Source organism: Melanostigma gelatinosum (genome assembly GCF_949748355.1).
Source record: "Melanostigma gelatinosum genome assembly, chromosome: 8".
Lineage (NCBI taxonomy): Eukaryota > Metazoa > Chordata > Actinopteri > Perciformes > Zoarcidae > Melanostigma > Melanostigma gelatinosum.
In genome coordinates, this window is record NC_136641.1 from 6,418,290 (window position 1) to 6,443,944 (window position 25,655).

Here is a 25,655-nt window from a genome sequence, read left to right on the forward strand (position 1 = left end):
CTGACCAGGACCAGAGTCCAGAGTATCAATGTGACCATAAAGCCCACATGGTCAATAATCTCTTGTGAGCGTCAAGTTGGTAAAAATGATACCCGATGCCTGAAGGAGGAAATAAGGCAACCTGAGGGCTAATGACAAACATCTCACCACACATGTGGAAAACAAAGAGCCTCGAGCTAGGAACAACCAGGACTGGATACCCCACATGCTGGAGAAGAGAGAGTGGAGGGATATCTTTTTAAAGTGCTGTGCTTTGTCAGGTCAACAACTCCTGCATGTTCCTCAGTAACCACACCTGTCTTTTCAGTGTGTAATTATCTAATTTAAAAGGATACTTTAAAATGAGCATGACATCAGAGGAAATTTGACTGTTATGAGGAGAAAATACTCAAGGTACATCTTCCTTTAAAAAAGGTCCAGTGTGAAGGATTTAGGGGGATCTATTGGTAGAAATGGAAAAATTTTGTTTTCGTTAGTTTAGAATGAGCCCCTTATGTCCACAAAGAGTGGTGCAGCAATGAGTCCTACAACCAGGAAATGTGTTAGCACTGTATTTCGCACTTTTGGTTCCCTCTGGGTTTTTGAATGGGCTTTTGGTTAGTGACCTGAAATAAAGTCTGTTGTAAACAAACGCTTAAGACATTCTAACACCTCTCATGAATTTGTAAGCTTTAACTTGTCTAAAAAAGGCGGTTGCAAACAAGTGGCTAAATGAGACTCCTACATTTACAGCCCAACATTCGCGTTTTTACTTTTGCCAATTGCATCGACGCTTCAGAAATCATAAAATTGTTTGTGAAGACTGCCTTGTAGAACAAAACTTTTAAGTATTACAAATTTGTTGCCACAGAGCTTGTTTTCTGCAGCAGCAATCCAAAATCCACTGGAAATATCCTGGCTTTTTGTTGAGGGAACCAGGGCAATGCTGACTTCCTGATTGGCCGAGAAAAATACATCATCCCTGAACCACTCTATAGGTCGCGGGTCCCCTCACGGAGTCCGCCGTTTTACACTGACACATTTCTACAGTAGCCCGGAAGGGATAAACCACTGGCTCTAGAGAGGGCCTTACGTGTTTTACGCTACCTGAAGGCCACCGTAGTTTTCCGACATGCCTGACAAGGGAGGGGTGAGTGGAGGGGTTTTCACAGTTGGTTGCAATCTGCTACCTCACCACTAGATGCTGCTAAATCCTAAACACTGCTCCTTTAAGTGTAAAAAATAAAAGGGGGGGGGGGGTTACCGCCTGCATCTTTTTTTCCCAGTAATTTCTATATTTCTTTATTTTTCTTAATGTATTGTGTTGACAGGGGCAACAATAGTTAAAATGAGGTTATAACTAACACCTTCCTTCAAATGCTACGTGTGTATGAGGAGCTACTTGCACTATATTTTAGAGTTCTGCAAGGTATGCATTCAAAATGTCATTAAAGATATTACCCAAACACAACTATTGTTTTTTGGTTTGACTTGCATTTTGGTGTTTTTCACTCGTTTCTTTTTTAAGTCAAGTACTCAACACACTGAAGTCATCTTAAAATACTTCAAACCCATTGGATTTCCTCAGGATCTTGTTTTCCACAAGACCACCCTATGAAAGTGTGTTCAAAGCTTATATAAAGAGGAATAACTTTACTCCCAGAACACTCCCATTCCCCATCACAGTTTACAAACTGTCCCTATAAAACTAGGGTCAGTTTCAGTTCTGTTGAAGTCCTCCACATTTCCCACCACTAGAATTAATGGAGGCTACAATACTAATGAAAGGGCTTCTCTCGTTGCGTATGTATCGGGCATGTCGCCCAAATCTCTTTGCAGCACCAAGATTGTCTGTTATTTAAGCATTAATTTGGGGGGCACGCTGTAAATTCACTACGGCGTAGCTATCATTTACTATTGTCACATACATGAAAAAAGATCCACTTTAGCCATGAGTAGAGAAGCAGATGAAAGTGACAGAGATTCGAGGAGAGGATGGAGAATGACAATGATGTGGATGATGCTTAAAAAAAAAAGTGGATGAAAAAAACTATCTTAGAGCAACAAAGTTTGCTTTTTTTTGGTAAAGAAGCGCACCCTCTCAATCATGCCTAACATTTGCCAGTTACTTTAATGCAGAGAAACTTAAAAAGAAGAAATCAGGAAGTCAAAGACACTTTGACGAGACACTACTGTTAGAACCCGTGACCCTTCAGGTTGAACACTGGGGGTCTTTTTATTCCTTCGCGCTCCTTCACCCGCTATTCAAACCTCTCCTGGTTTCCTTCACTCCTGTCCGAAGCCTTCCGTCTCCTCGATGGCAAACATCAGCTTCTCCTTCATTTGCTCGTAGCTCTTGTAGGGTGGCAAGTCCAGTCTGTTGAAGCTGGGAAGGTTGAAATTCATTTGTTCAGCTTGGCATTGGACTCATTCTCCTCTGGCGGTCAATCAAAGCACAACCCTCTTTAAGAAAGAGCTGAATGGAAATCATATGTGACTCGGATGTGGCCCATAAAGAACTGCATTCTCCTCATACCCATAAACCCTTGTGGCTTGAGGTCTTTTCTTGTTGCTGGTTGAGATTATGTCAAAGCAGACAAACCAAACTACAGCGGGAATCACGACGGCTTCTTACAATGAACCGCTACAAACAGGCCTGGTCGGACCAAAGCTTAGTCGAGTAGCAATGTCGACATTAGGAGTTTGGTGTATGTTCTGGTAGAGTTTGCATGAACTCACCACGTGTGACTTCTGGGGAGCCAGTTTTCTTTTCCCACCTTCTCAATACAGAACTTCTGGGGGCCGTTGCTTCCTGTAAAGTGGAGCACAGGTCAGTCGGAGCAAGAGTAACCAATCATGGACAGTTCAACGCACCATCGCTAGACAGTGACAAGAACCGGGGACAAAAGCAAACTGTTCCCACTGACACCGACCTTTACAACCTCAGTGAGAAACTTCACTTGAAAAGAAAAAAATAAATCGTAAAACAAGGTAAGTACTGAATAAGCAGAAGACACAAATGAAGAATACAAAAAGGCATAACCGAACACCTGGCTGTATATTCATTGATGCATTATCCACACTCCATCCAAATGGTTATAAATTGATGCAGTTATTACCCATAAGGTCGGTGAAGCCTCCTACAGGCAGGCGACAGGTACCGGTGACAAACTGCAGCAGCCTCATCCTCTTCTCGTTGTCCATCTCCTTTATAAACTGCAGAACAAACAGCGTGATTCAACAGAGTCTACAATAAAAGGACTATGAGGAGGGAAAGATGGGTTAAGGGATTGTTTTTATTTTTTGATTTATTATATATATATATATATATACATATATATAAATAATACATAGACGTTACATATATACACAAAAACTGACTGGTTGCTTACGGAGTTCCATGCAAAAAGCATCAAAGAGTGACTTTCAACACGGCAACAAAAATATTTTTGATTTTTTGAAAACACAATTCACACAATTTAAATCTCAATTGAATGGATTCGTTGAGTTACTTCTTGGGAACAGATTCATTAACCACCACAAACTGATTGACTTACTTTTATAATTGCAATGATTTGAAAACACCACATCACCCAAAAATGAAACTGTCAATGTATAATTACATAAGCTGATAATAATGAGTCATTATCATACAATGATGAGGCTCACAACACAGTCAATTACTTTGGACCTATTAGGTCATTAAACGTATATATATATATATCTCTAATGTCCTTAATGTCTCTGTACGTTAAAGTAAAAGGTTTAAAAGGTGACGGCTTCAGATGCACACCGACCTGCCAGAACCACAAGATCTGTTTGCTGCTTCGAGCGTAGTGTCTGTAGATGGTGTTTCTTTGCCAGTCTGCAAGGTCGATCTCCTGCATACCACACAGCATCACCTGTAATGGGACACAAGTTATTGACATCAAAAGATTAAGTTCATTTTTTAGATATTTGATCAGATCTTTCTACAACACAAATTAAATGTACAGCACAGTATGTGCAGAGGTCTCTTTCCCATAACACATCATGCATCCCATAAATGATAATCCATACCTCGAGCTCTTTAGCATCAAAGTACTGCAGGTACTGCTGAGGGAGGACCTCGTTGAAGCCTTCAAAGAAAGCCTGCGTCTGCTCCTCCACTCCTCTGGACATCCTCCACTCTGCTACCAGCCTGCAGGGGGAGACAGAGGCAAATAGTCACATGTTACACTCCACCTCATCAAACACAAAACGTTACAAATACAGTAACACTATGTGCTACATTATAGCCTGAGGTTTCGCAGAGTAAAGCCAACCTGACATTATTGTGTGCTGAATTAAAATGACAGAATCATATCAACAATCCACCTGATGTACTCCTCCTTGTTCTCCTCGGTGACCTGGAGGTCTCCTCCTCCTGCTTTCAGCTCATGGGTGGAGATTTCTCCCAGGATCTCTTTGTCAACGGAGAAGAACATCTCCAGACCACACTCCTCGATGTTGTTGTCCCTAAAGAGCAGCACGGACAATTACAGCACGACTGCTACAACAACGTACATTATCAATTCATGCAACATCCCCACGCTACAAACTGGGTGTTTGACAGACCCGAGAGACTTGCAGCATGTCAGTCAAAATGAAAACAAGACTTTGAAGGGTTGTAGCAGAGGGGGCACCGATCTCCGAGGACCTCGATTCTGTCACGAGATCTGCTATAGCAGTGACTGGAGCTCTGGTCTAAAATAAGACTTTAACCACATTTTGAAACTCATTTTTGTTGAGTTCAGATTGGACTCACTGACAATGACTCATGGATACAAATTGTCTGCACGCAAAGCTAAATCTCTAATCCTCTAACGCAGTGATTCTTAAAGTGAGACCCCTCGGGGCTCAGTGGCAAAATAATTTGCTTCGTATAATAAAATGATGCTGCATCAATAAAAAGTGCATATCTATAATAAAACAAGTGCATATCTACTGTTCCTAAACTATGGGCTTTATTACAGGCGTGTTTCCATCTTCATCTGAAATTCCAGACTTGGTTGTAGAGTCTGAACGATATTGCAGACTTGACTCAAACACACACTCAAAAGGCTCAAAACTTGACCTGGATGAACCACGGATTTTGGGACCAACTGTGCCACAGTCAGACATCAAGAAATGACATCATCCACAAACACAACACACACACAAGATTAAAAACTAGACCGGCGTGTCAGATACCCAAGTTAACTCACAGAGCGGTACACAACATCGTGAACACATGTACTATCTAATACCACCAGTTACTTCATGATTAACTGCAGAATAAAAAAGCTCCATCTTGTTGAACTGCTGTCCACATGGCTCTCTAGTACTCACTTGATCCACATGAGGGAGTTGTAGAACTCCGGGTCTATCGACTCCAGGTCTTTGAGGGCCAACGGCTTGTTCAGCATGCGCTTGTAAAATGGCAGTGAGAAACCAGTGTCGATGAACTTGCCGTGGAAAAGAGCCTGAGGGGACAGAAACACACACCGCTTACTTGTTGTACTCTGTATAGCCCAAAACACACAACCTACTCTTAAGATGATCTTTCTTGCCATACTATGTGACACAAATAAACGACTAACCATGGCGATGAAGCGTCCTATGAACTTGAAATACTTAAGGTGGTCAGGGTTGATGTAGGAGGCAGGGTTGATCTGGAGACAGTAGTTATCTTTCCCGGCATATTCAAACAGGCAGTACATGGGGTTCAAAACTTCATGGGACAACAGGAAGAACCATTCCCTGTAAGACAGGACACCACAGACATGAGGAAAGTACCACATAGCTAACAGCTGATAGCCCGCAACATGCTGAACCGTAGGGAGAGTTCCCTTTAGTGCAGATTTACAGAAAAAGCAGGAAGACATTTCAGAGGTAACGTGTTACAACATTCAAGAAACAACCCTCTCAAAGAAGTAAGGAGACCTTTCCTGTGGAGGTTTTGGTAAAGAGAAATATTGCCAGTTAATTTAGTTGCAAAAATTCAAAAGAAGTCACTGGCAAGACACGTTATACAATAAGTTACAAAACATCCAAATTATTATTGATGAGGACCAACACAACTACAATAAACAAACGCTTTTTGTTTTGTTTGTGAACTTACCTGGCAACGCCTCCGTAGTCGAGGCCTTCTTCTCCTGGGAAGATGATCCATAGCCTCCTCCGCAGATCTTGAGCGTTGAAGCTCATTATCTAAGATACAGACAGATAGAGTCAGATAGAGTTTGGCTTCATCGCTTCAGCACATTTTCCTAAACTCGGTTGTGCTTCTCAAAAAAAAAAAAACCTGACAGCAATCACCAACGAGCCGTCACTTACTCAAAACATTTAAACCTCATCAGCGAGTCGATCACTGGCACCAAAATAACATTACACCTTTTCATCGCTGAAGTCAAGGCGGTCAAATGTCTCAGTAACTGTGACAGAAGACAGAACAAGTCGTGTTTCATTCTGGCGTTTCCCATTGAAACTTCAACACAGCAGCCCAATAATAAAGTCAAACATCCTCTACAGCTGACTGCATCAACTCTTTCTCACTGCAGAGAGACTCACACTGTGACACGCCCCCTCTATACGAGGGCTGTTTCACCTCTCAGAGTATGTAAATGAGTAAATGTTTCGTCCATATCCAGCAACTGTGGTACCGACGGAAATCTCATGCGTATAAATCTACATAAACTCTTTTTAGTTTTGTTCAAGTTCAGAAAAACAAACTCAATTTGAAAGTATCTTACCACTGCTACACATATTTAACAAGGCAGCATCACTTTAGCTCGAGGTAGAGCAGGTAAATATCAGTGCTCAGTGAGCTCTGTGTGGCGGCGTACCTGTGTGAAGGAGTCCTCAAACAAGGTTTTCCTGGTTACGGTGATCTTGATGTGTTGAGGCATCGCCAGTTGCTTGAGAAAAGTATCAGAGGCATTTAGTCATGGTATTCCAGCTGTGACATGACATGTGACATACTGTTACTGCACAGGCACCAGAATGGGACTGAATTGGGCAATTGTGTGCCACAATGTCAAGGCTCAAAGTGGCCTTCAATGTAACATCCAACAGCTCAAAAAAGCTCCTTCTAAATAACGCAGTAAAGCTTTGTTTATACTCGTGCTTGGTGCCATCGCGTGGGCTGCGAGCATGAACGGATACCTGCAAACTCATATGCATGAGATGAGATGACTTTCTTCATTACAGGGCTTGTACAAAGGCAATAAAGTAAAGTATTAAAAGCATTATAAAGAAACGTAGATTCAATATCCTGTAAACTATTTGATTTGGCTGCAAAATATTTTCTGAAATTTAGATTATTAAGACTTCTTTCTAAAAGCGTTTAAAAAATGAATTGGCCTTCTTCAGTACAGCAAGTATGAACTAAATGTAAATAAGCTACGGATGCTCATGGTACTTTTCCTGATTGATAAAGCTGGAAGAGAAACATTCACTGAAGGAGATCTTTACTGGATTACACTTAACCAGTAATCCTGTCAAACTGTTCCAACGCTTACCTGGCACCAGAATCTGAAGTACTGTACTTTGGCTTTGAAGTCTCGAACGTAGGTGATCTGAGGTCCGTTTTCACTGTGAAGGTAAAGAAGCACAGACACGTAACGTGTTTTAATACATTAAAACATGATAAATTGTTATCTTAACTTGTTTAACGCTTAATCCATGATTTTTATCCCCAGCAAAGGGCGAAAAATATATGTGAAAAACAAAATAAAACATTTTACCTTCAAAAAGTATGCCAATAGAAGCGCTATTTCTCTCCACACTGGACAAAAAACTCCAACTACTTATCGGATCTGCACAAATTACCGAGGAGACTCATTTTGGATTCAACGCAGTGAATTTTGCAGAAAGGTGACAAGCGTGCATGCCTGTTAAAGAGACTTAAACGGAGCGTTTCAGACAGAAGGTGAAAAAAATCTATTCAGGCACACAGTAAGAGAAAAACAAAGTGATTTTTCACAGCATGTTCCAGTAGAAACCCATAATACAAGTATGAGCCTAAAAAAAAAGGAGCATAATAAGTCTCTTTTAAGTTCCAGTCAGTTTATATCGTCACATTCGTATTATTCCCATTCACCAAACTGGTTTTTCCACTGCTGGAACCAAAGCAAAGTAACTACTCTCGAGTTATGTTCACAAGTAATTACCCTGACTCAACGGAGGTTTTACATCCGTGAGAATGACAGATGACAGAAAGACTAGGTGACCCATCAGTCACGTCAGGATAATCCGTTCAGCAACAGTGACTCATTTAGAGATCTGAGTAAACAGAACTACCTCGTAGAATAGAGTTACCTGTTGCTGTATGTTCACTAATGTGTCAAATACAACAAGGGATATACTTTAGGTTGATGGAAATTTGAAAAATAAATGACATCGCAATTAGCATCAAGTAAATATTTTTGTCTTAACACCAAGTTTCATATTAGGCACCAACACGTTGGTTGTCTCTGGCATGCAGAAGTGCTGGAAAGACTACAGGCAGAGTGTTATTGACGGACACCTCTGGTAAAATGTATCCAAGATATAATCGTTAAAAAGGAGCTACTAGTTTCCATGTTAGACTGTTGTGTTTTTTAAATCACCCAAAAGTGAAAATCCCATCCATAATCCATCCCAGTTATCGAGCGACACCTCTGAACTTTCTTTATTTGTTTCAACCTCCTAGTGAATATCTGGAAACATTTGGTTGTACAAACATTATGCCGCTATGAGGAGTCCTGTGTTACGCAGGTTTGATGCCTGAAGGCCGTAATCTAGTTGTGTAGGATCCAGACGAATCTGCAAGCTCATATTTTATTTGCCTCGACAGATGGTTCCCCTCCGATTTTGGACAGAATTCCAGCAACTTGAGATGTGACAGGCCAATCACAACCAAGATGGCTGCAGGTGATGAGGAACTGTTGAAGCTGCTGTCGAACCGGACGGTATATGTTTTCTAAAGGAAGAACAATCGACCGCTCTTAAAGCTGTTCTTGATGCGTTTGCTGCACTTCTATTGGTTGTAGCTCTATCTAATTGGGTCAAGAGGCCTTTTGGTCCATGATCACAGATTACTTGATGCCTCTCTAAGCAACAAAGTAATACTGTTATGCGATTCTCAAGTCTCAAGCTTTTTGAGGAAGTAGAAAACAAAACGGTGGAGGACGTACAGCGAGGACTTTCCAGTGCGAGGGTCGATGTAGGTGGTCGTTCTCCTGTTGTGGTCTACAAAGTAGGGAACACCGTCTACGGTGAACCTCATCTCCCAGCCCTCTGGGAGAGGCTTGTCATTCAGCAAACTGAAAAAAAAAGAAAAAGAGATGAGATCAACATTTAGTGACGACTTGTTTCAGGAGAACCTAAAATGATACAGCGAACAAAGCTACGTCATATGAAAGTATCCGAAAGGACAACGGTGGAAGATGTAAACTGACCCCTCTGTTCGTGGGTCCTCCCACTGTGTTGCTCGCGTTTGGTGATGTACAAAATAAACTCTGCCATTCGAGTCCGTTCTCTTCTCTGAAAAGCCACAGAAACTAATTGATTATTTAACTTGTATGCACTCAAAAAACACACTTGTCACAAAAACATTAAACTTCCTTTAAAAGTTCTTTAACTTATTAATTTGCAAGACATTGGGGGTTTAGATGGATATTATGATTGCCCCCAGGTCAACTGTGGTAGCCTTAATCGATGTACTCAAGCCTCCATACAAAATCAAGCTAGCAAGCAAACCCTGAGGTAGCTCGAGGGCCACTTTCAGTCAAAAGGTCCCAGCAGAGGATACGAAGGCAATTTCACATTAAATGTACAGCATTAAAAGTGTTATGTTTAACCATCTTGTATATGACATCACACTCTGGTTAACGTGGGGATGTGTAGGATGTTTTCATAACAGCAGAACTTTGGTGAAGTGGGCCGACTTGTCTTAAAGGAAGTCAACTACAACTGTGTTGGTATTGGAGCTCACAGTTGAAAACTACTTATCATAAACAAACACCTTGATGAAGTTATTGAAAGGAAAAGTAATGGGGAGCACTTTGACACACACATTAGTACATTCAAATAAAGTCAGTTAAAGTCTACACTATGAGAGGAATGGTTAATGTTTACCGTCACAGGTTAAATGAGGTCTCAGAAGCCTGTGAAAGCAGTAAAGCTCTTACCCCATCCATGCGGCAGAGGCCCGAGAGGATCAAACTCCTTATTCTGAGCGGCTGACACCGGGTCTTGTAGCTACACGGAAAAGAATCTGAATCATTTGTGTGGGTCAAAAAGCACCCAACGGACAACTGCAGTGTTCTTTGATGTGATGCACAAACACATGAATGGAGTTACTTTGGTTATCGGAACAAATCATCAGATTTAAAGACAAATATCATCATATACATGTTGCTGCAGACAATGTCAATACTTTAACTCAATTATAACTTTGTTCTGCCTGCGAACACAAACTGGCTTTCAGTGTGCATTGAAACCAGTACATGTATTGAACCATCAGCATTATGCAAAGCTTTTTAACCCCATGAACTCATGAAGGCCACGCATTGCCGTTTCATCACAGGAGAACCAGAGGGCTGTTTTGCAGTAATAGCCACCATGTTCCAGTTTATGAACGCCCATTCCGCCACACGGTATCACATGAGGAAGTCTCACCCCGAATATGAACCTCTGGTTGAACTGCTGCATGGCTCCCTGTAGCTGGCTGCGCTGGTGCTGCCACTGCTCGTAGTTACGCACCGTCTCCATTGTGGGGCGCTGCCACGTGGTGGTTCGCGTCATGTGATCGACAAAGTAGACCCGCCCCATCTGGTCGACGCGGCGCTCCCAGCTGAGGACAAATGAAATGAGGGACGACAGTGGGAGGAAGTTAAGAGTGAGTATGACTTTTGAAATCAACAGTCTGCAGGGTTTGTACCTCAATCGAGAAAAAGTGCGTGTGAAAATAGATTTTTAGGCAGTTAAAAAAGGTACCACTAGCATTTTCATGTACACAAACCATTATGTTTGCATTCAGTGTTTTTCACCAAAATGCATTGTGGGTATCCTTGAAAAAAACCGCACACTTTTCTTTTTACATTTTAGTACCTACAGCAGCTGCCCTTACACAGTAGTAATGTTGCATTCAATAAGGCAGTGGTGGACCGTCAGGGCCAGCTGAGCCTTCTCTGCTGGCGGAAACAGAATCACAAAGTTATAGCTATTTCATAATTTATGCTATGCTAACCTGAGGACGCCGGCCGGCGAACGCACGCAAACACGCGCAAGCGCCGGCCTGCGCCAGGTTTTTTTTGTTATTGTTCCGGTTCAAAAGTTCACACATCCGTTATAAAAGGTATAGCTGTTTTATAATTTAATAATAAAGACCCAGCCCCTATTTATCTATGCTATGCTAACCAGAGGACGCCATCGAATGCACGCAAACGCCGGCCGGCAAACGCCCGAAAACGCCAGCTGTTTTTTGTTATTGTTCCGGTTCAAAAGGTCACATCCAGTTGTCTGTTACGTGAGCGCAGTCCACCGAAAACATTGTATTTCCCACAATTTAAGCTTCTGCATTTTCCAATTGCACTAGTATTATTCAAACGTATTGTTCGGTTCGTAAGCCTCGTACAGAACGGTTTAATACGAATTAAACATGGTATTATTACACCAATAGAAACAAATAACCGTAGCTCAGTAGGACAGCACAGAAGGCCCAGGTATAAAATGCACAGCCCGACACTGCAATTAGGAGATAGTGCTTCTTCATAACATGGCACATTGAACCTTGACCCTCTTACTCATGTATCTGCTGCTCAAAGGATTGTGGGTCAGACTAGTCAGAGAAGCAGGCTGGCTTTTATACTGCAAAATGCGACCCTATGTAATAGAACATCCCAGCATATTTATGGTAGTTTGTGTATCGGAAAGCACAGTTAGATACACATACTATTTAGTATGCCAGAAAAAGATTTAGTACGCCCAATACATAGAATTTAACGCCCAATACATAGAATTTAAAATACCAGGATGCCCGACTGCATCCGCTCGCATTTTGCAGTTTCCAGGCCGACATGCTTTATCTGGCTGTTCTGACCCACTATCCTCTGCGGAGCGGATACATGAGCAAGAGGGTCAAAGTTCAAAGTACCATGTTATGAAGTCGTATGTGGCAATTGAATGCATGCCGAATGCAAGAGTGCATACTTTGTAAGGGCAGCTGCAGTATGTGGAACAACAGCTCACGTTCATTAACTAGCACTCTTCTTCCCTGGCTTTCACTGGCGCATCGCTACATGTGTTGCCGTATTGCTGCAACCAACTATAGCCATCATCATCATCATCCTTAGTTCGGATGAGAAGGTTTGGCGAACAAAACAGCTCGTTAGATGAATTGTGTCGAAAATGTTCAAGTTGGTGGAATACAGGGACAGTGGACAGCAGCTACTGTAACTAACAGTGCATGTAAATAACATAACCAGTATCTAGTAATCCTGTATTTTAAGATGGAGAGAGCCTCTCATTTGACCTTGTGGGAGAAAAATATATTCGAAAATGTATCCATGTATATTCCCATTCATACTGTGATATTGGCCTGTATCATTGTCATATGTTATTCACATCACTGAGACAGGGAGCCTAGTATAGCGGCCTTGGAGCCCGGGTGAAGATAGAGGGGGGGATGACGTAGATAAACAAGTCGGGCAAAATTTCTAACGGAGGGAAAAGAAAAGAGCCGTTCGCTGTGACGGGCGGCCAGAGGTGGAATCAGGGGAAGGAGACTGTGGTTAATCAAACAACCCTCTGTTGTGACTTGTCCGAGGTGCACAGTGTAACTTGTCTAGGTGAAAGTTCAGAGGAGGAGGACATTGACGAGGGGGGGGGGGGTGGGGGGGGGACTTAGGGTAGAATGGAGGTATAAAGTAATGAACAATGCTCTTCTGAAGTGAGTTGACTCCGGACAGCTCTGTTTACTTGTATACTTTGTGATGCAAATAAATCTGAAGTGAACTGAAGAAAATCCAATCTCTCGTGTGTTCTGTGTGTGTTCGTTACCGAGTTCCTAACAGTGAGATCCTGTGGTGTCTCACCACGAGTCAGATAGAGAACAGTTACTGAGCCAGCCGCTAGGTAAAGTCAAAGAAGCGGCTCATGAACTCGAGGGAAAAAAAACACAACAACCTACTAAATAGATTCTATAAATATAATCCAATAAACTTCAAATGAAAACCATCTGTGTTTTAGAAAAGGCCGATCAAAAAGGAAAGGACTTTTTTTTACCCAGGGGGCAGCGGTTCAGGGCGCTCCCACGACGTTCTCTTTTCCACGTGATCGACAAAATACAGCCTGCCGTTGTGATCCACCCTCTGCTCCCATCTAGGTGAAACAACGGCAATAACAGTGAGGACATTGGGTCATGGTACACAGCGCCAGCCATTTAGGTGACAAATGGATTCATAACAGCTTTCACAACATGAGTCACCCGACGGCAGAGGCAGCCAAATAGCCGGTAGAGGTCACGATGCCGTCACAATGACGATAGTGTAAGAGCTCAAGGAATTACAGTCTCAATGAAAACAACAAAGAGGGAGGCAAAAAGAAAGCGACGATGGCCGTGCGAGTTAGTCACAACCACATGATGTTCAGACACACCTGTGTGGTTTTCGACCGACAACAAGGTCACGCGTCACCCTTTCCGATTAATAATGATACGCTAGAGGTTTGGAAACATTTCTCCACCATTACATTTGTCGCTTGTGCTTGCTCCCACACATGGTGTGTTGTTTTTCTTTTTTAGATCTCAGTCAAGGTTTGATGTGATATCTAAAACCAAACCAACCAGTAGTCCCACAATCCTCACCGCCGTACCATTACGTCATTTGTGGGAACTGTTTGTGTGTGGACTGGTGTGATGGTTGTATCACTGCTGGCTGTGCAACAACCTGCCTTTCGGGGAAGATAAAGATTACTTTACTTTCATGTCTTCGCACTCGCACATCCTTGTGTTCTTAAAGCAGAGGGACGGCGTTTATTTTTGGGAGTAAATTTGGCAAAAAGTTTATAATAACCTATAATCATATTTTCGTTCAAGTGGGTACTTTAAAATCCTGTTGTTGGTTTACAAAGCACTGAATGGTTTAGGGCCAAAATACATCTCCGATCTGCTGCTACCTTACGAACCATCCCGACCCCTCAGGTCGTCTGGGACCGGTCTACTTTCTGTTCCCAGAGTCAGAACTAAACATGGAGAAGCAGCGTTCAGTTTTTCTGCTCCACATATCTGGAACAAAGTCCCAGAAAGCTGCAGGTCTGCTGAGACCCTCAGCTCATTTAAATCAAGATTGAAGACTTTTCTGTTTGCTGCTGCCTTTAATTGAACCACATTCAATTTATATATTAATCAATTTCCTGCATTTCTGCATTTTACAACTGAATTTTATTTCTTACACTGTTTCTTTAATTGTTTTTAAATCTCCTTTTCTTTTGCCTTATGTTTTGATGCTTTTAATGGTTTTATGTGAAGCACTTTTAATTACCTTGTTGTTGAAATGTGCTATACAAATAAACTTGCCTTGCCCCAGGGTAGGCAGTTTTCTGGAAAAGGCAAAAAATAAATAAAAACAAATAGCCTCCTGCTAACCGTGAATCGCAGTAGTGACCTCTGCAGAAGGCTAAACTGTTACAGAGAGAAAATGACTAGCCCCCCGAGCTACTGCCGTAGCTGTGAGTAGAAGGCCTCACGAGTAGCAACATTGTCTCTCCATCTCTGAAACGCTTCACTTTGGCGACACTGTCAGACTCTCGTTTTAGTTAAGTCTGTCTTCCTTTTTGGGGTTGCTTTGCAGTGTTTTCCTGTAGGATATTTCGCCATTGGATCACAATTTCAAAATCTAAACGGAGGCGCATGCCCATCTTGATTTTTAGAACAGTCAATAGGAACACCCGCTCTCTGAAATGACCTGTGATTGGCCAAATTCTAGATTTTCTAATGGCTGAAACCCGAGCCAAGAGGAGGTGCAGAAGTCTAGTTTTCTCTCAGACCACTTGATTTTACAAAAGCGGTATTTTGGAATTTTTGCCCTATGATGCTAAAAACATACCGTCTGCCCCGGCATTAAGTGCACACACTTCTATTTATCCAAACAGTTCCTCAGGATTTAACTTTGCCACGTTGCTGTATTATTGTTGGGGTGATGTAAATGTTATCCCAGAGTTTGATACACTACTTTGGGCTCAAGGATGACCCACTTTCTTTGCAACACACTAATCCTCCGCTGAGGGTTTGATTGCTTTTTTTTCCTCTTGAAGTTTCTGTTGATGAAGTTGGTGTTTCTGTAACTTGCTCTCCCATCTTTGTTCCATTTCTTTGTCTCAATTCATTACACAACGCAGCAATACATATAATCAGTTGTTTGGATTGGGCACTATAACACTACTATTGCTTAGCAAGACATTGGGAGATGAGATAATACTGCTAACTATCAAAAATAATGACGCCTTGAACTTGCACAAGTGACAGTTGGGTCAAAAAATAAATACATATTGTTGATTATTCTCAAATAAAATCTTCTGGAAAGATTGCAAAAAAGAGAGCTAACCCAGGGGCCAACGGCCCGGCGTTGACGGCGGGGACCCTTGGGGTGACAGCAGGGGTGATAGCAGGAGGGGCACCAGGGGTGACAGCAGGAGGGCCAGCAGGGGTGACAGCAGGAGGGGCACCAGGGGTGACAGCAGGAAGGGCACCAGGGGTGACAGCGGGGGGGAGAGCAGTGCCGTCACTGCTGGTTGGCCGCTTGGTTGCCGCGGATCTAGAGGTGGAGGCCGGCGCTGAGTTCCTGTCGGAGCCTGACGACGGACTCGATTCTGGGGCTGTCGAGGGTCCTGAGGCCGGCGTTCGAACCGGTGTGTCAGAACCCGACTGGCCATCGCTGCCGTCAGCTGGTGCAGAGCCGTTGCTGGAAGGTGCTGAGGAAAGAATCAGACATGAGAGTTAAACCGTACGTCCTCAGACTAGGGGAGCAGAAACACCAGTAGATGTAATGAAAGAAACAGGTTTCTCCTTCGTTTTTACCCTCCTTCAGTAAATGTCTGACCTGGTGAAGAGGTGGGTCTGCGTGGGGTTGGAGGTGGAGGTCTGGAGGGCCTGGGTGGTCGGAGGGGCCTCGATGACACCGAGGGAGACCCTGAGTTGCTCACTGGCCTTCGGCCACTGGGAGAAGACCTGTGCTCTACGCCGTCCACCGCTGGGGAGCTGTCTCGACTCCCCCTGTGAAGAAGAAGAAGGTTTGACTGGGATAAATACAGCAGACACCAGAAATGTGACACGCGTGAAACCGGACTGAAGATGGAAATGGCTGCTGTACCTTACGGCATCGTCCCCGTTGAGTTGCGAATTCCCATTCGATGTACCTGAAGCGAAAACACAGGACATACATAAAGCAGAAAGCAGCTGACAAACAAAGTAAAACATTGAACGGAGGAAAAACATTCATCAATCTGTACAGTTCGCTTTTTTTTTTTTTTTTTAGCTCAACAAGCCAAATAAACCTTAACATTAAAAAAAAAAAAAACGCATTTTCAACAGGCTTTTGACGTGAACTCTCCCGTGACTCACTGTGATGGTCGGCCTCGGCGAACGCCTCTGAGTCGACGGTCATGCCGTCCAGGCAGACGGACAGGTCTCCCACCACATCCGACTGATCTCGGTCTGCACACAGCTGCAAGGTCTGCACCACCTCAGAGACTGCATTGAGACGACGACAACAGAAGACGGTCAACTGGAAATGTATCGTTCGATCGCTGCCGAGCTGCATCCGCTCTCCGAACTTCGTCAAAGTCAAACCAGCCATTCACGTAGGCAGTTTACAAACAACTGTTAACATTAGAAAAGAACTTCAACAGATCAGCTGCCTATAAACGTCACGTCCTGGTAGCTCGGGGATCACAGAAAAAAATATATAATTTATATTTTTAGTGATGACATCCGGTAGTCTTTTACTAGTGAATGATGTAAATAAATGTGAGGAACAAGACACCACTGTTAGATCTGATGGGCCTGTTCAGGCTGAATGTTGTTCTTGCTCGTGTCATCGAGGGCTCATGTTCACATCTACAAGTATTGTTTGACTGCAGATGTGGTGATCGGTGTGTATTTTCCTGCTCTGTCATGGAACACCAATCACCTGTTTGGCATAAGATTTGTATCCAGATTTCTCCGTCATTAGCACTGCTGGTCAGCGTCCATGTATAAAAGATGATCAGGCTGAATGGATTCTTTATGAGAAACAAAATCAAAGTTCAAAAAAAAAATGGACGAGGACAAAAACGGGATGAGAACAAAACAGCAGCATCTCTCAGGAATGTTAAGGGGAGTTCCTCATTGATTTTTTGCTGTGAAAAAGTCAGATACCACATCTGTAAATGCGTTGAAATACTTTCTGTATCTTTAAAATGAAGACTCAGGCTTTTCCATTACAATAAAAACATATTAGTTTCTTCTTCTTTGTCATCAACGCTTACCACAACAGACACATACCAGAGAGGTCTCCCCCAAAACCTCTGGTGAGCACAAAGTGAGGTATTTTACATTTCTGGAAATAGTCATTTCAAAGAGCCGTTTGAAATGACTAAAAAAGAAGAACCGGGTAAGTGGCAGAAATAGAGAGAACCACTGAACGAGCAACAGCTTCATTCACCCGAAAAACAAAGGAAACAACCCAACACACTATGACACAAACCAAGACATAGCACCCACGATGGCATATAAAAAGCATGTTACCATTTATTTTACACAAAAATGGCATGACATGGCACTCCAGCTCTGAATACTGATCTGGGGTTTCTGTTTTATGGCGTCATCCTCACAATGCCCCTCCCCCTGAGCTCTAACAGAGGCTGCTGGTAGTCTAGCTGTGCCCTATGCCATTGATCTTATTTTAGGTGGGGAAGAGCCAGTACAGGTTTGGTTGGTATAAACAGCTGCACACACTGCTAGTTGAAACTGGGCCATGCTCATCCAGGAGGATTTGGAAAAAGAAGACAAGTCAGCAAATTTGGATGAAAATGTATTTCTAAAACAAAGCTTGTGTACAGATGACACAGACTCTTAAAATAATAGTTGAAATAGTTTTTGAATGAATGTCATCTGTGAAAACTCAAACCACTGTATGCCTCATTACACATCTCTAAACATAACAATGAAAGGCCAGGAAGAGAAATAAGTAGAGTGTAGTGTGTGTGTGTGTGTGCGTGTGTGTGTGTGTCATACACCCACTTTTCATGTCGTTGGACTTGAGCGTGTCACTGACGTCCAGCGTGGCCATGCCCAGCAACACGTCGGACTTCAGGGTCTGGTGGCTCCACACGCGAAACACCAGTTTGCTGAATGGAGTCACAATCCTGTTGAAACAAACGAGGCATTGATACTTTGGGATGACAGACGTCCACAGAGGATCTGATTTCAGAGGGCCCTCAACTTCGCCACCATTTCATCGATGTTTCAAAACGCGAACGCCGGCAGAATTCGTGTCACGGCTCCGGCCACCCGACATGTGCGTCCAATTATACGAGCATTTCCTTTAAATCATATCGTGAAATTAAGCGGTGATACTCGTAGCAAAAAAGGATTCAAAGTTAACTTTAACTTCAGCAGGGTTTTCAGATGCATTTGTCCTTTCGGCAGGTGACACACCACTGTGTTGGCTATCCGTCAGCCACTGTGGCTGTGTGAGCAGCAACGGTCTTTATCTGGATGTGCAAGCAACCCACAGACAATGACGGTCAGAGGCTATTCAGGGACAACCAGTGTCCATGACCATCACTATGACAGTTGTTCAGCTAGCAACCGCAGGGAAAAAAAAAAAAACACACACACACACCTGCAGGCACAGGTCCGATTACATCCCATAGTAAACACTTGTTACATCATAACTACTAGACCCCCCCCCCCCCCCCATGGGTGCAAGAGAAACTGTAGAACTCTATATTAAGAAGGTCACTCAGCAGAAGATCATTGACAAGCTAAAAGCAAGAGGACGTGCGTGTGTGTGTGTGTGTGAGAATATGCTGGACTGCAGGGAGTCACACAGTGTGCTAAATGTACAGTATACGTTTAGAAACACGCTCCCTCACCACTGTGTGACATATTCCTAGTAAGTGCCAACTGCTGGTTGGAGATAGCATATCTTTATAGATCTTAAAAACTGCACACACACACACACGCAATTTACATATTTTTTTGGGGGCAATCTTTGGGGGCACTTTTTGAAACTTGTGAAACAACATTTAACCGTTGTTCAAAATAATACATATAGGCTTACAATATATGAGCAATTGTCATCAAATGGCAATAAGACTATTAGGCAGCAGTCTACAGATTCAAAGTGTTTTCTTAGATTTCTTTAACAAAAAACAAACAAATCAGACAATCATATCCAATTTTATTCTTATTTCTTTGTGGTTATTTATTGTTATTATTAAATGTTTTAAACAACTATTAACAATTATTAAGTCAATGATGCCTTGATTACATATACATCAGTCATTGTATGGAATTATTGAGAAAGATATTTTTTTAGCACCTCAAATATTGTGATATTACCCATTTTTTGTCCTGAACTTATGCATGAGTCATTGTGTGGAATTTTTGAGAAAAACATTTTTATAGCACCTTAAACATTAAAAAAATGTGCCATTTGAAGGTCCAAATTCAGTTCAGTTTTTTCTTCGTAAAATATCTTAATTGACTGTCAGTCAGGTATTATTCATTAGCAACCCTCAAATCAAAGAATGAAGACACTTTGCGCACAATTTAGGTGTATTTTACCTTTAACTCACGAGATGCAGGTAGCATGTTTTATACTTAATGTGAATATAATTAATTTAATCTAATTTCCATGATGCAATATGTATACTCTGTTGGCATCTTATTCTGAAAACCGGATGTTCGTCTGAAGAAACCGGATGTTGTCTCACGTTAATCTTTCCGTTAACTTTCAAAGTGCTTCGGTCGCTCCCGATCTGCACCGTGTGAATGAGTTTACCGTGAATTTCAGCATATAGGTGCACTAACATGTAAGTGTCTGCTGAGTTGACCGCAGTCTCGCAGTCACAGGTCCGATTAAGAAGCGCTCCATTTTTTTTTATTCGTTTAGAAAGTTCGGGGGATTTTTTTGCCCCTTTCCTAGTAGGGCAAAATTATATTTCTTAGGGGCAGTTTTGCCCTCGTATTTCCGACACACACACACACACACACACACACACACACACACACACACACACACACACACACACACACACACACACACACACACACACACACACACACACACACACCTCGCAGAGTAACACTAGAGAGAAAATCCTTCCCGAAAACCAAGTCCTGGTGACTCATTCGAAAAACAGAAGTGCTGCAGGCAACACTTCTTGATTAGGGCCATATGTTGCACCAGCAATCTTACGCAAGAATAATTATTTTTGTATGCTTTGGAGAACCAATCAAGGTCCGGACAGTTTTCTTAGGAAATTATGATTCGCTATGCCAAATGCTACAGTCAGCAGTATTTATTTTCTTCCTCAAAGCCAACCACTCAAATAAATACACTGCTTCCGCTAATCATTTAACTTAATGAGCAGATAATACACCAGGACCACCAACAGAAGTGTTTGTACATTTGAGCTGCACAGCGATCACTAAGCTCTGCTCTAGGTGTCCTTCACGAGCTTCTAAGAAAATGTGAAGCGCGACAGCATTCTTGATGAGCAGGTTGAAGTTGTTGTCACTGATAAAAACCACCACTACATTCCCTTAAAACAAACTTCAACACCTCTTGTCCTGTGTCAATAAGGGCGAGTCACAATAAGGGACAGTAGTTTTGTAATTTAAAAAGTGCAATATCAGGACTTAAACAAAAGAAATGAAGCTTTCGGTTAGAACAGTTCGGCTCGCTTTGAGCTGCCTGGAATACCAGACTGGTGACATTAAACACACCAGGGTGAATTATAATGAGGGTAAGATGTCCATCAAAGCTGACTGAATTGCCTCCAGGATGTTTTCTGTGAACAATCAAACATTAGAATTCCCTCGGTGTGTCCCTATGTGGCATATCCCAGCATGTATTTGCATTTTTAACACTATTTGACACGGGTCTGGCTGGAGTAAAACCTCTTTTGATGAGTCGCAACAGAATAATAAAAATTGTGATTGTCATAAACGAGATTGCGTCAAACGGGGCCGGCAAGAGATTGACTCACACAGTGAGCGGCTGCTTCCATTTGGGGCTGTGGGTGTTGTTGCACTTCTCCGTTTTCTTGGACTGGCCGTCGACCGTCACCTCCACGTAAGGACTGGGACCGAACCAGTTCTTCCTGTTCTCTTTGAGTTTTGCCGATAGCACTGGAACAGGGAGCGGGAAAAGCGTGCCAGTCAAGTCATGTTTGGTGCACAAGGAAAGAGGAAATGGAAAAACAATAAATCTGCAAACAGCACACAGAAAATGGGGAACGTGACTGCGATGAAGTCCGTTTAAGTTCTTAGAGTAGGCCTTCATCACGGCAGACATTTTGACTTGTCTTGGGAAAAACTTAAAGAACGTTCTGTTTTCGTCACTGAAAGCTAGGCAGCTGCTTCCACAAAGTGTGTGACCTCGTGTTGAACCTTTTCCACAAGAGCTATCTCAGCTGTTTTTCTTTAGCATCGTCTACTGACCTTTCGTCAACGGATATAGTACATTTGTTGTGCACGTCAGTATTTACGCATTCTTAATGAGCAGGCTATGGTGTTAAGGATCGGGTCCCATATAATGACATTAAGATAAGATAAGATGACATTTGACAGAACAAATTACCAAAAGGACGGGTTCAAACGAGGTCCAGACATTGACTAAATCACTCTGCTTCAAAGCCTTTGTATGCGTTTCAACTCTGTTCCTTCTTGCAAGAATGAATGTCCTGTTTGATGATTTTACACCCGCTGTCGAGTAATATTTGTTATAGTAGAAAAAGCACAGGTGTTACTACATAGCATTAACGACGGCTCCGTCCTATTCGGCCCCAGTAAGCCTTGATAGTGTGAAAGTGAGCCAGCACGCACAATGAGCAGGACACTGAAACTGAAGCTGGTAAATAGAATTCAGCCATCATCATTTGTACGATTTACACGTGTGCTTTTCCCAGTTTTATGTTAAAAGAAATACCTATTATTATCATCTTTTAAATGAAATAGCCTCATGTTGAATGTAAAATGAGAAAAAGAAACACAAGTACATAGAAATGGAGGAACGGAGGAAGCTGTGTTCATTTTGGCGAAGACTTACCGATGATTTGTAGCTGTGCCTTCATAGGGTAACCGTTGGAAGTGCCCGTCTTGGTGACTCCACTTGCCATGACATAGGGCTGGGGTGAAGGCCTGCAGCACATACAACACGTCGTTAGGCTGGTGACTAATCACCTTCACACTGCTGCAGATGTGCAGCATACAGATGAGATCATTTCAATAGAGTACAGTTAGCCGGCAATATGAGAGACGAGAACTGAAAGGGCTACACCAAATAATTTGAAGCTTCATTCATAACGTTTTGAATTCTAAATTAACATTCGAATGCTGTTTTTTTTCTCCATGTCTATTCATTCTGTCTAAACGCGATGTTGCTGCACAGTTGCAGAGAAAGATTAGGCTGCACTAGATTATTAACATGTAGAAGTAGATCCCAGTGGTAGCTGCGTAGGATTTATTCTGACTTGTTCCAAACGCTTCCGATGATTCCACAGTGTTGTAAACTCAATAAGTCAAAATGTATTGAACAACGTTGGACCTTATCATTTCCAAAAATCACAACATGTTTGTATCTAACAAAATACTGCTAATGCTGTATTTTTTAGGATATCAAGCTCCTTAGGTCGCAAAATTGTCTGCCAAATAAATGTAATGTAACAACGCCCTCTCACCTGGAGCATCAAACTTAATAGATAGGGACGCTACATTTAGAAATCATCTTCCTGGAATATATCCCCAACACTAAAACAGTATTTACATCAACTGCTGACATTTGCATTCAGTATACCAAGATAAGAAGAACAGACCGCCTATGCACTGACAATATAGAACAACTCGCATGAAGTGAAACAAGCCTGTTAAAGAGTTACCTTTCATGTTAAACACAGAAGACGTAGCATCATTATAGGCGGTAATAAAAGGTGACAAAGGTCAGGCCTGCAGATGGGGAAATACTGCCTGTATGAACCAGTCAGCACTGTATTACAGCCTGCTCTGTACCTGAGAGCACACCTGATTAAACGACAGAATGCACAAGGGTTACACCTCTATGCTGTTCTGCATGCTATTAACATTTTAGGAACATTCTTTTGGCTTAACAGGAATCAGGTCCTGTGATCCTTCCTCGGACCTGATCAGTGTGTCATTGAATGATGCATATTCCTCAATCAATCCAGAATACACAGAGCAGAAGAAAGTGAGGAGCTCCTGGGCAAACTTTCCCTCTGGCTACTGCTTTAGGCTGTCAATAATTCATTGCAAATGCTGACTTTGCAGCCCCGCGAGCCGGCCGACTGCGTTTTGAAGACAAGGGTATTCGCTGAATATTAAGCTCTACAATGGCCTGCCTTGACTTGGATTTTATTTTAACCAGCTAAATCACGTCATCCACAGGCCAGTAAACTGTGTTCAGTGATTCTGTGGGGATTTGACATTGAACTTGAGTTCAAATGACACCGTTTCCTTGGCTGAGGAGATCCGAGTGTCGTCTCCAAGAGGATGTTTTGCACTTTGAACAATATCACCTGAACAATGGTGCATATCCCCGAAACAAACCTTCGCGATGACTGACTTTATCACAAGGGACAGACAGGTTATTGTATTATGGAAACAGCAGAGTCCCGTGTGATAATATTCCCCATCCATACATGAGTGCAATAACACCTTTTCAATTCAGGAAATTCATGGGTTGACCTAAAGTACACCACAACAACAGGCATTTTATGTCATGAATTACTAAAAACTTGATCACAAATTAGGTCTGAGATGAAAATAAATAAATAAAAGAAGCAGGTCACGAGATGTTGGATATGTTTTCATGGATTATTAATCGTAAAAACAGCAGGGCCAACCAGCAGTCACTTATTCAGCCACTAGATGACTAAACCAGCGGCAGACGAGTACACAAACAAACACAACGACCCTTGCCAAGTTGCTAACGCCTGATAACGACAATAAAACCTTTGTCTCTTCACCTTCTTTCCATTTCGCTGTAAATTCAACCATTGTGCTTGCATCAACAAAAGATTTCTGACAGCTGGTTCCCTCAGCTCGCGCGAAGATGAGTTTCATCACTTATATGTAACTTCGTTTCTGTTCGTGCTTCGCAGCCGTATGCATATAATGGGCTATATTGAGTAATGGCTGCTGTGGTCTCTTTCCAAGACTCGTTTTGTGTGGTTTGACAGAACGTAACGTTAATGTTACCGTAGAGTGCGACACCAGCAAACTACCGGATATTTAATGGAGTTAGGCGTGCTCTTCTCTCCGTATTACAACCCGTAGCTCCGCGAGAAACAACTCCAATACATTTAATTCAGACTGAACGAGTAGCCAGTGTGTTTACTAGACATTGACAACAATTGACTATTTGTAATCATTAACGTTAACCCTCTAAACTTCCTTTTCGGTACGCTAAACTACCGAATGTTGGTTCACATTACATAACGTTAACATAATCCAACTAGGAACGGATAAGGAGCTAACGCTAACTCGGTTAGCCGCACAGTGAGGAACAGTGTGTCCAGGTTAGCTCACTGCACTGACGCTAACCAGTGTGTTTATGTACACGGCGCTGTGTGCTCACGGGAGCTGCCGAGTAACGTTACATGTTGAATGTCAGCTGGTCACCAGTTGTGACAGTCTGCTGCCACCCCAGCCTGGCTAACTGCTAGCCTACTAGCTCGTGTCATCATCATGGCTGGCTGGAAATCCCAAAGTCTCACGGCTATGGAAAAACAACCCAAATACCACCGGTGAGCGATGTAGTATTTTTGTAATCACTCACCCGAATCCGAGAGAAGGTTGTGAAACCAAACTGGAACCGCCGCAGTGAACTCTCAGCCCTGGGTCTGAGGTATGTTTAGGTTTCAGTCGGTGCTTCACTTCAAGGAAGAATAAACTTCCACCATCTTCGTAAACTCACGTCACGTGATCGAAACAAGGTGGGGCGCACGCTGCTACCCCCTGTGCGCTGTGATTGGTCCGGAGTCGGGACAGGATGGACCAATGAACGGTCGGTAAACACGATGATGCATTTGGGGTCCCTGTTGAATTATTCTGAAAATCTGAATGGATTTTACGTCCGAGGTATTTTTTCAATTGCCATGGACGCACTTTTCGTTGTAGTCTTCAAGTGAACGCAATACAATGAAGAATTAGCGTCTAAATCAGACCCAAATAAATGTTTTCTATATCAGTGAGCATATCATTTCTAATTTATGGAGAAACAAATATTGCTGATCATAAGCTATCCATTGCATCCAGTTGAAAGATGTTTTGTTGTGTCACCTGGCCTATATGATTCACCATTAGAAAAATGAACTTCATGCAACCTCACCAAACTTTATATGCGCACGCTCAGTCCATTATCTTTAAATGTGCAACAAAATAAATTCTTTCCGACTTAAAACTTGTA

At 42.5% G+C, this 25,655-nt stretch overlaps 1 protein-coding gene across 1 annotated transcript; it reads right to left on the reverse strand.

Annotated features, from left to right (window-relative positions):
- Positions 1-472: 472 nt before the first annotated feature.
- On the reverse strand, positions 473-25,153 carry LOC306781076 (E3 ubiquitin-protein ligase Itchy-like). Its single transcript, XM_079273742.1, has 24 exons — positions 25,026-25,153; positions 22,281-22,372; positions 21,220-21,361; positions 18,242-18,366; positions 16,583-16,711; positions 16,332-16,377; positions 16,062-16,234; positions 15,567-15,933; positions 13,249-13,344; positions 10,642-10,816; positions 10,152-10,221; positions 9,420-9,504; positions 9,156-9,284; positions 7,500-7,572; positions 6,825-6,896; positions 6,101-6,189; positions 5,580-5,739; positions 5,329-5,462; positions 4,336-4,476; positions 4,039-4,159; positions 3,777-3,881; positions 3,099-3,195; positions 2,719-2,791; positions 473-2,365 (listed from the first exon to the last, which is right to left on the reverse strand). The coding sequence occupies exons 2-24, from the start codon at positions 22,348-22,350 to the stop codon at positions 2,266-2,268; spliced, it is 2,772 nt and encodes a 923-aa protein (XP_079129868.1). The 5' UTR covers positions 22,351-22,372; positions 25,026-25,153; the 3' UTR covers positions 473-2,265.
- Positions 25,154-25,655: the final 502 nt, after the last annotated feature.

Bases quoted from the DNA above. Each gene is read 5' to 3' on its own strand.
- LOC306781076 (XM_079273742.1), bottom strand. From the start codon at position 22,350: ATGGCAAGTGGAGTCACCAAGACGGGCACTTCCAACGGTTACCCTATG. The intron at 4,477-5,328 runs GTGAGTACTAGA...GCTGCTCTTTAG, and splicing joins AACTCCCTCATGTGGATCAA to GGACAACAACATCGAGGAGT. The intron at 3,882-4,038 runs GTATGGATTATC...GTCCCATTACAG, and splicing joins TTGATGCTAAAGAGCTCGAG to GTGATGCTGTGTGGTATGCA.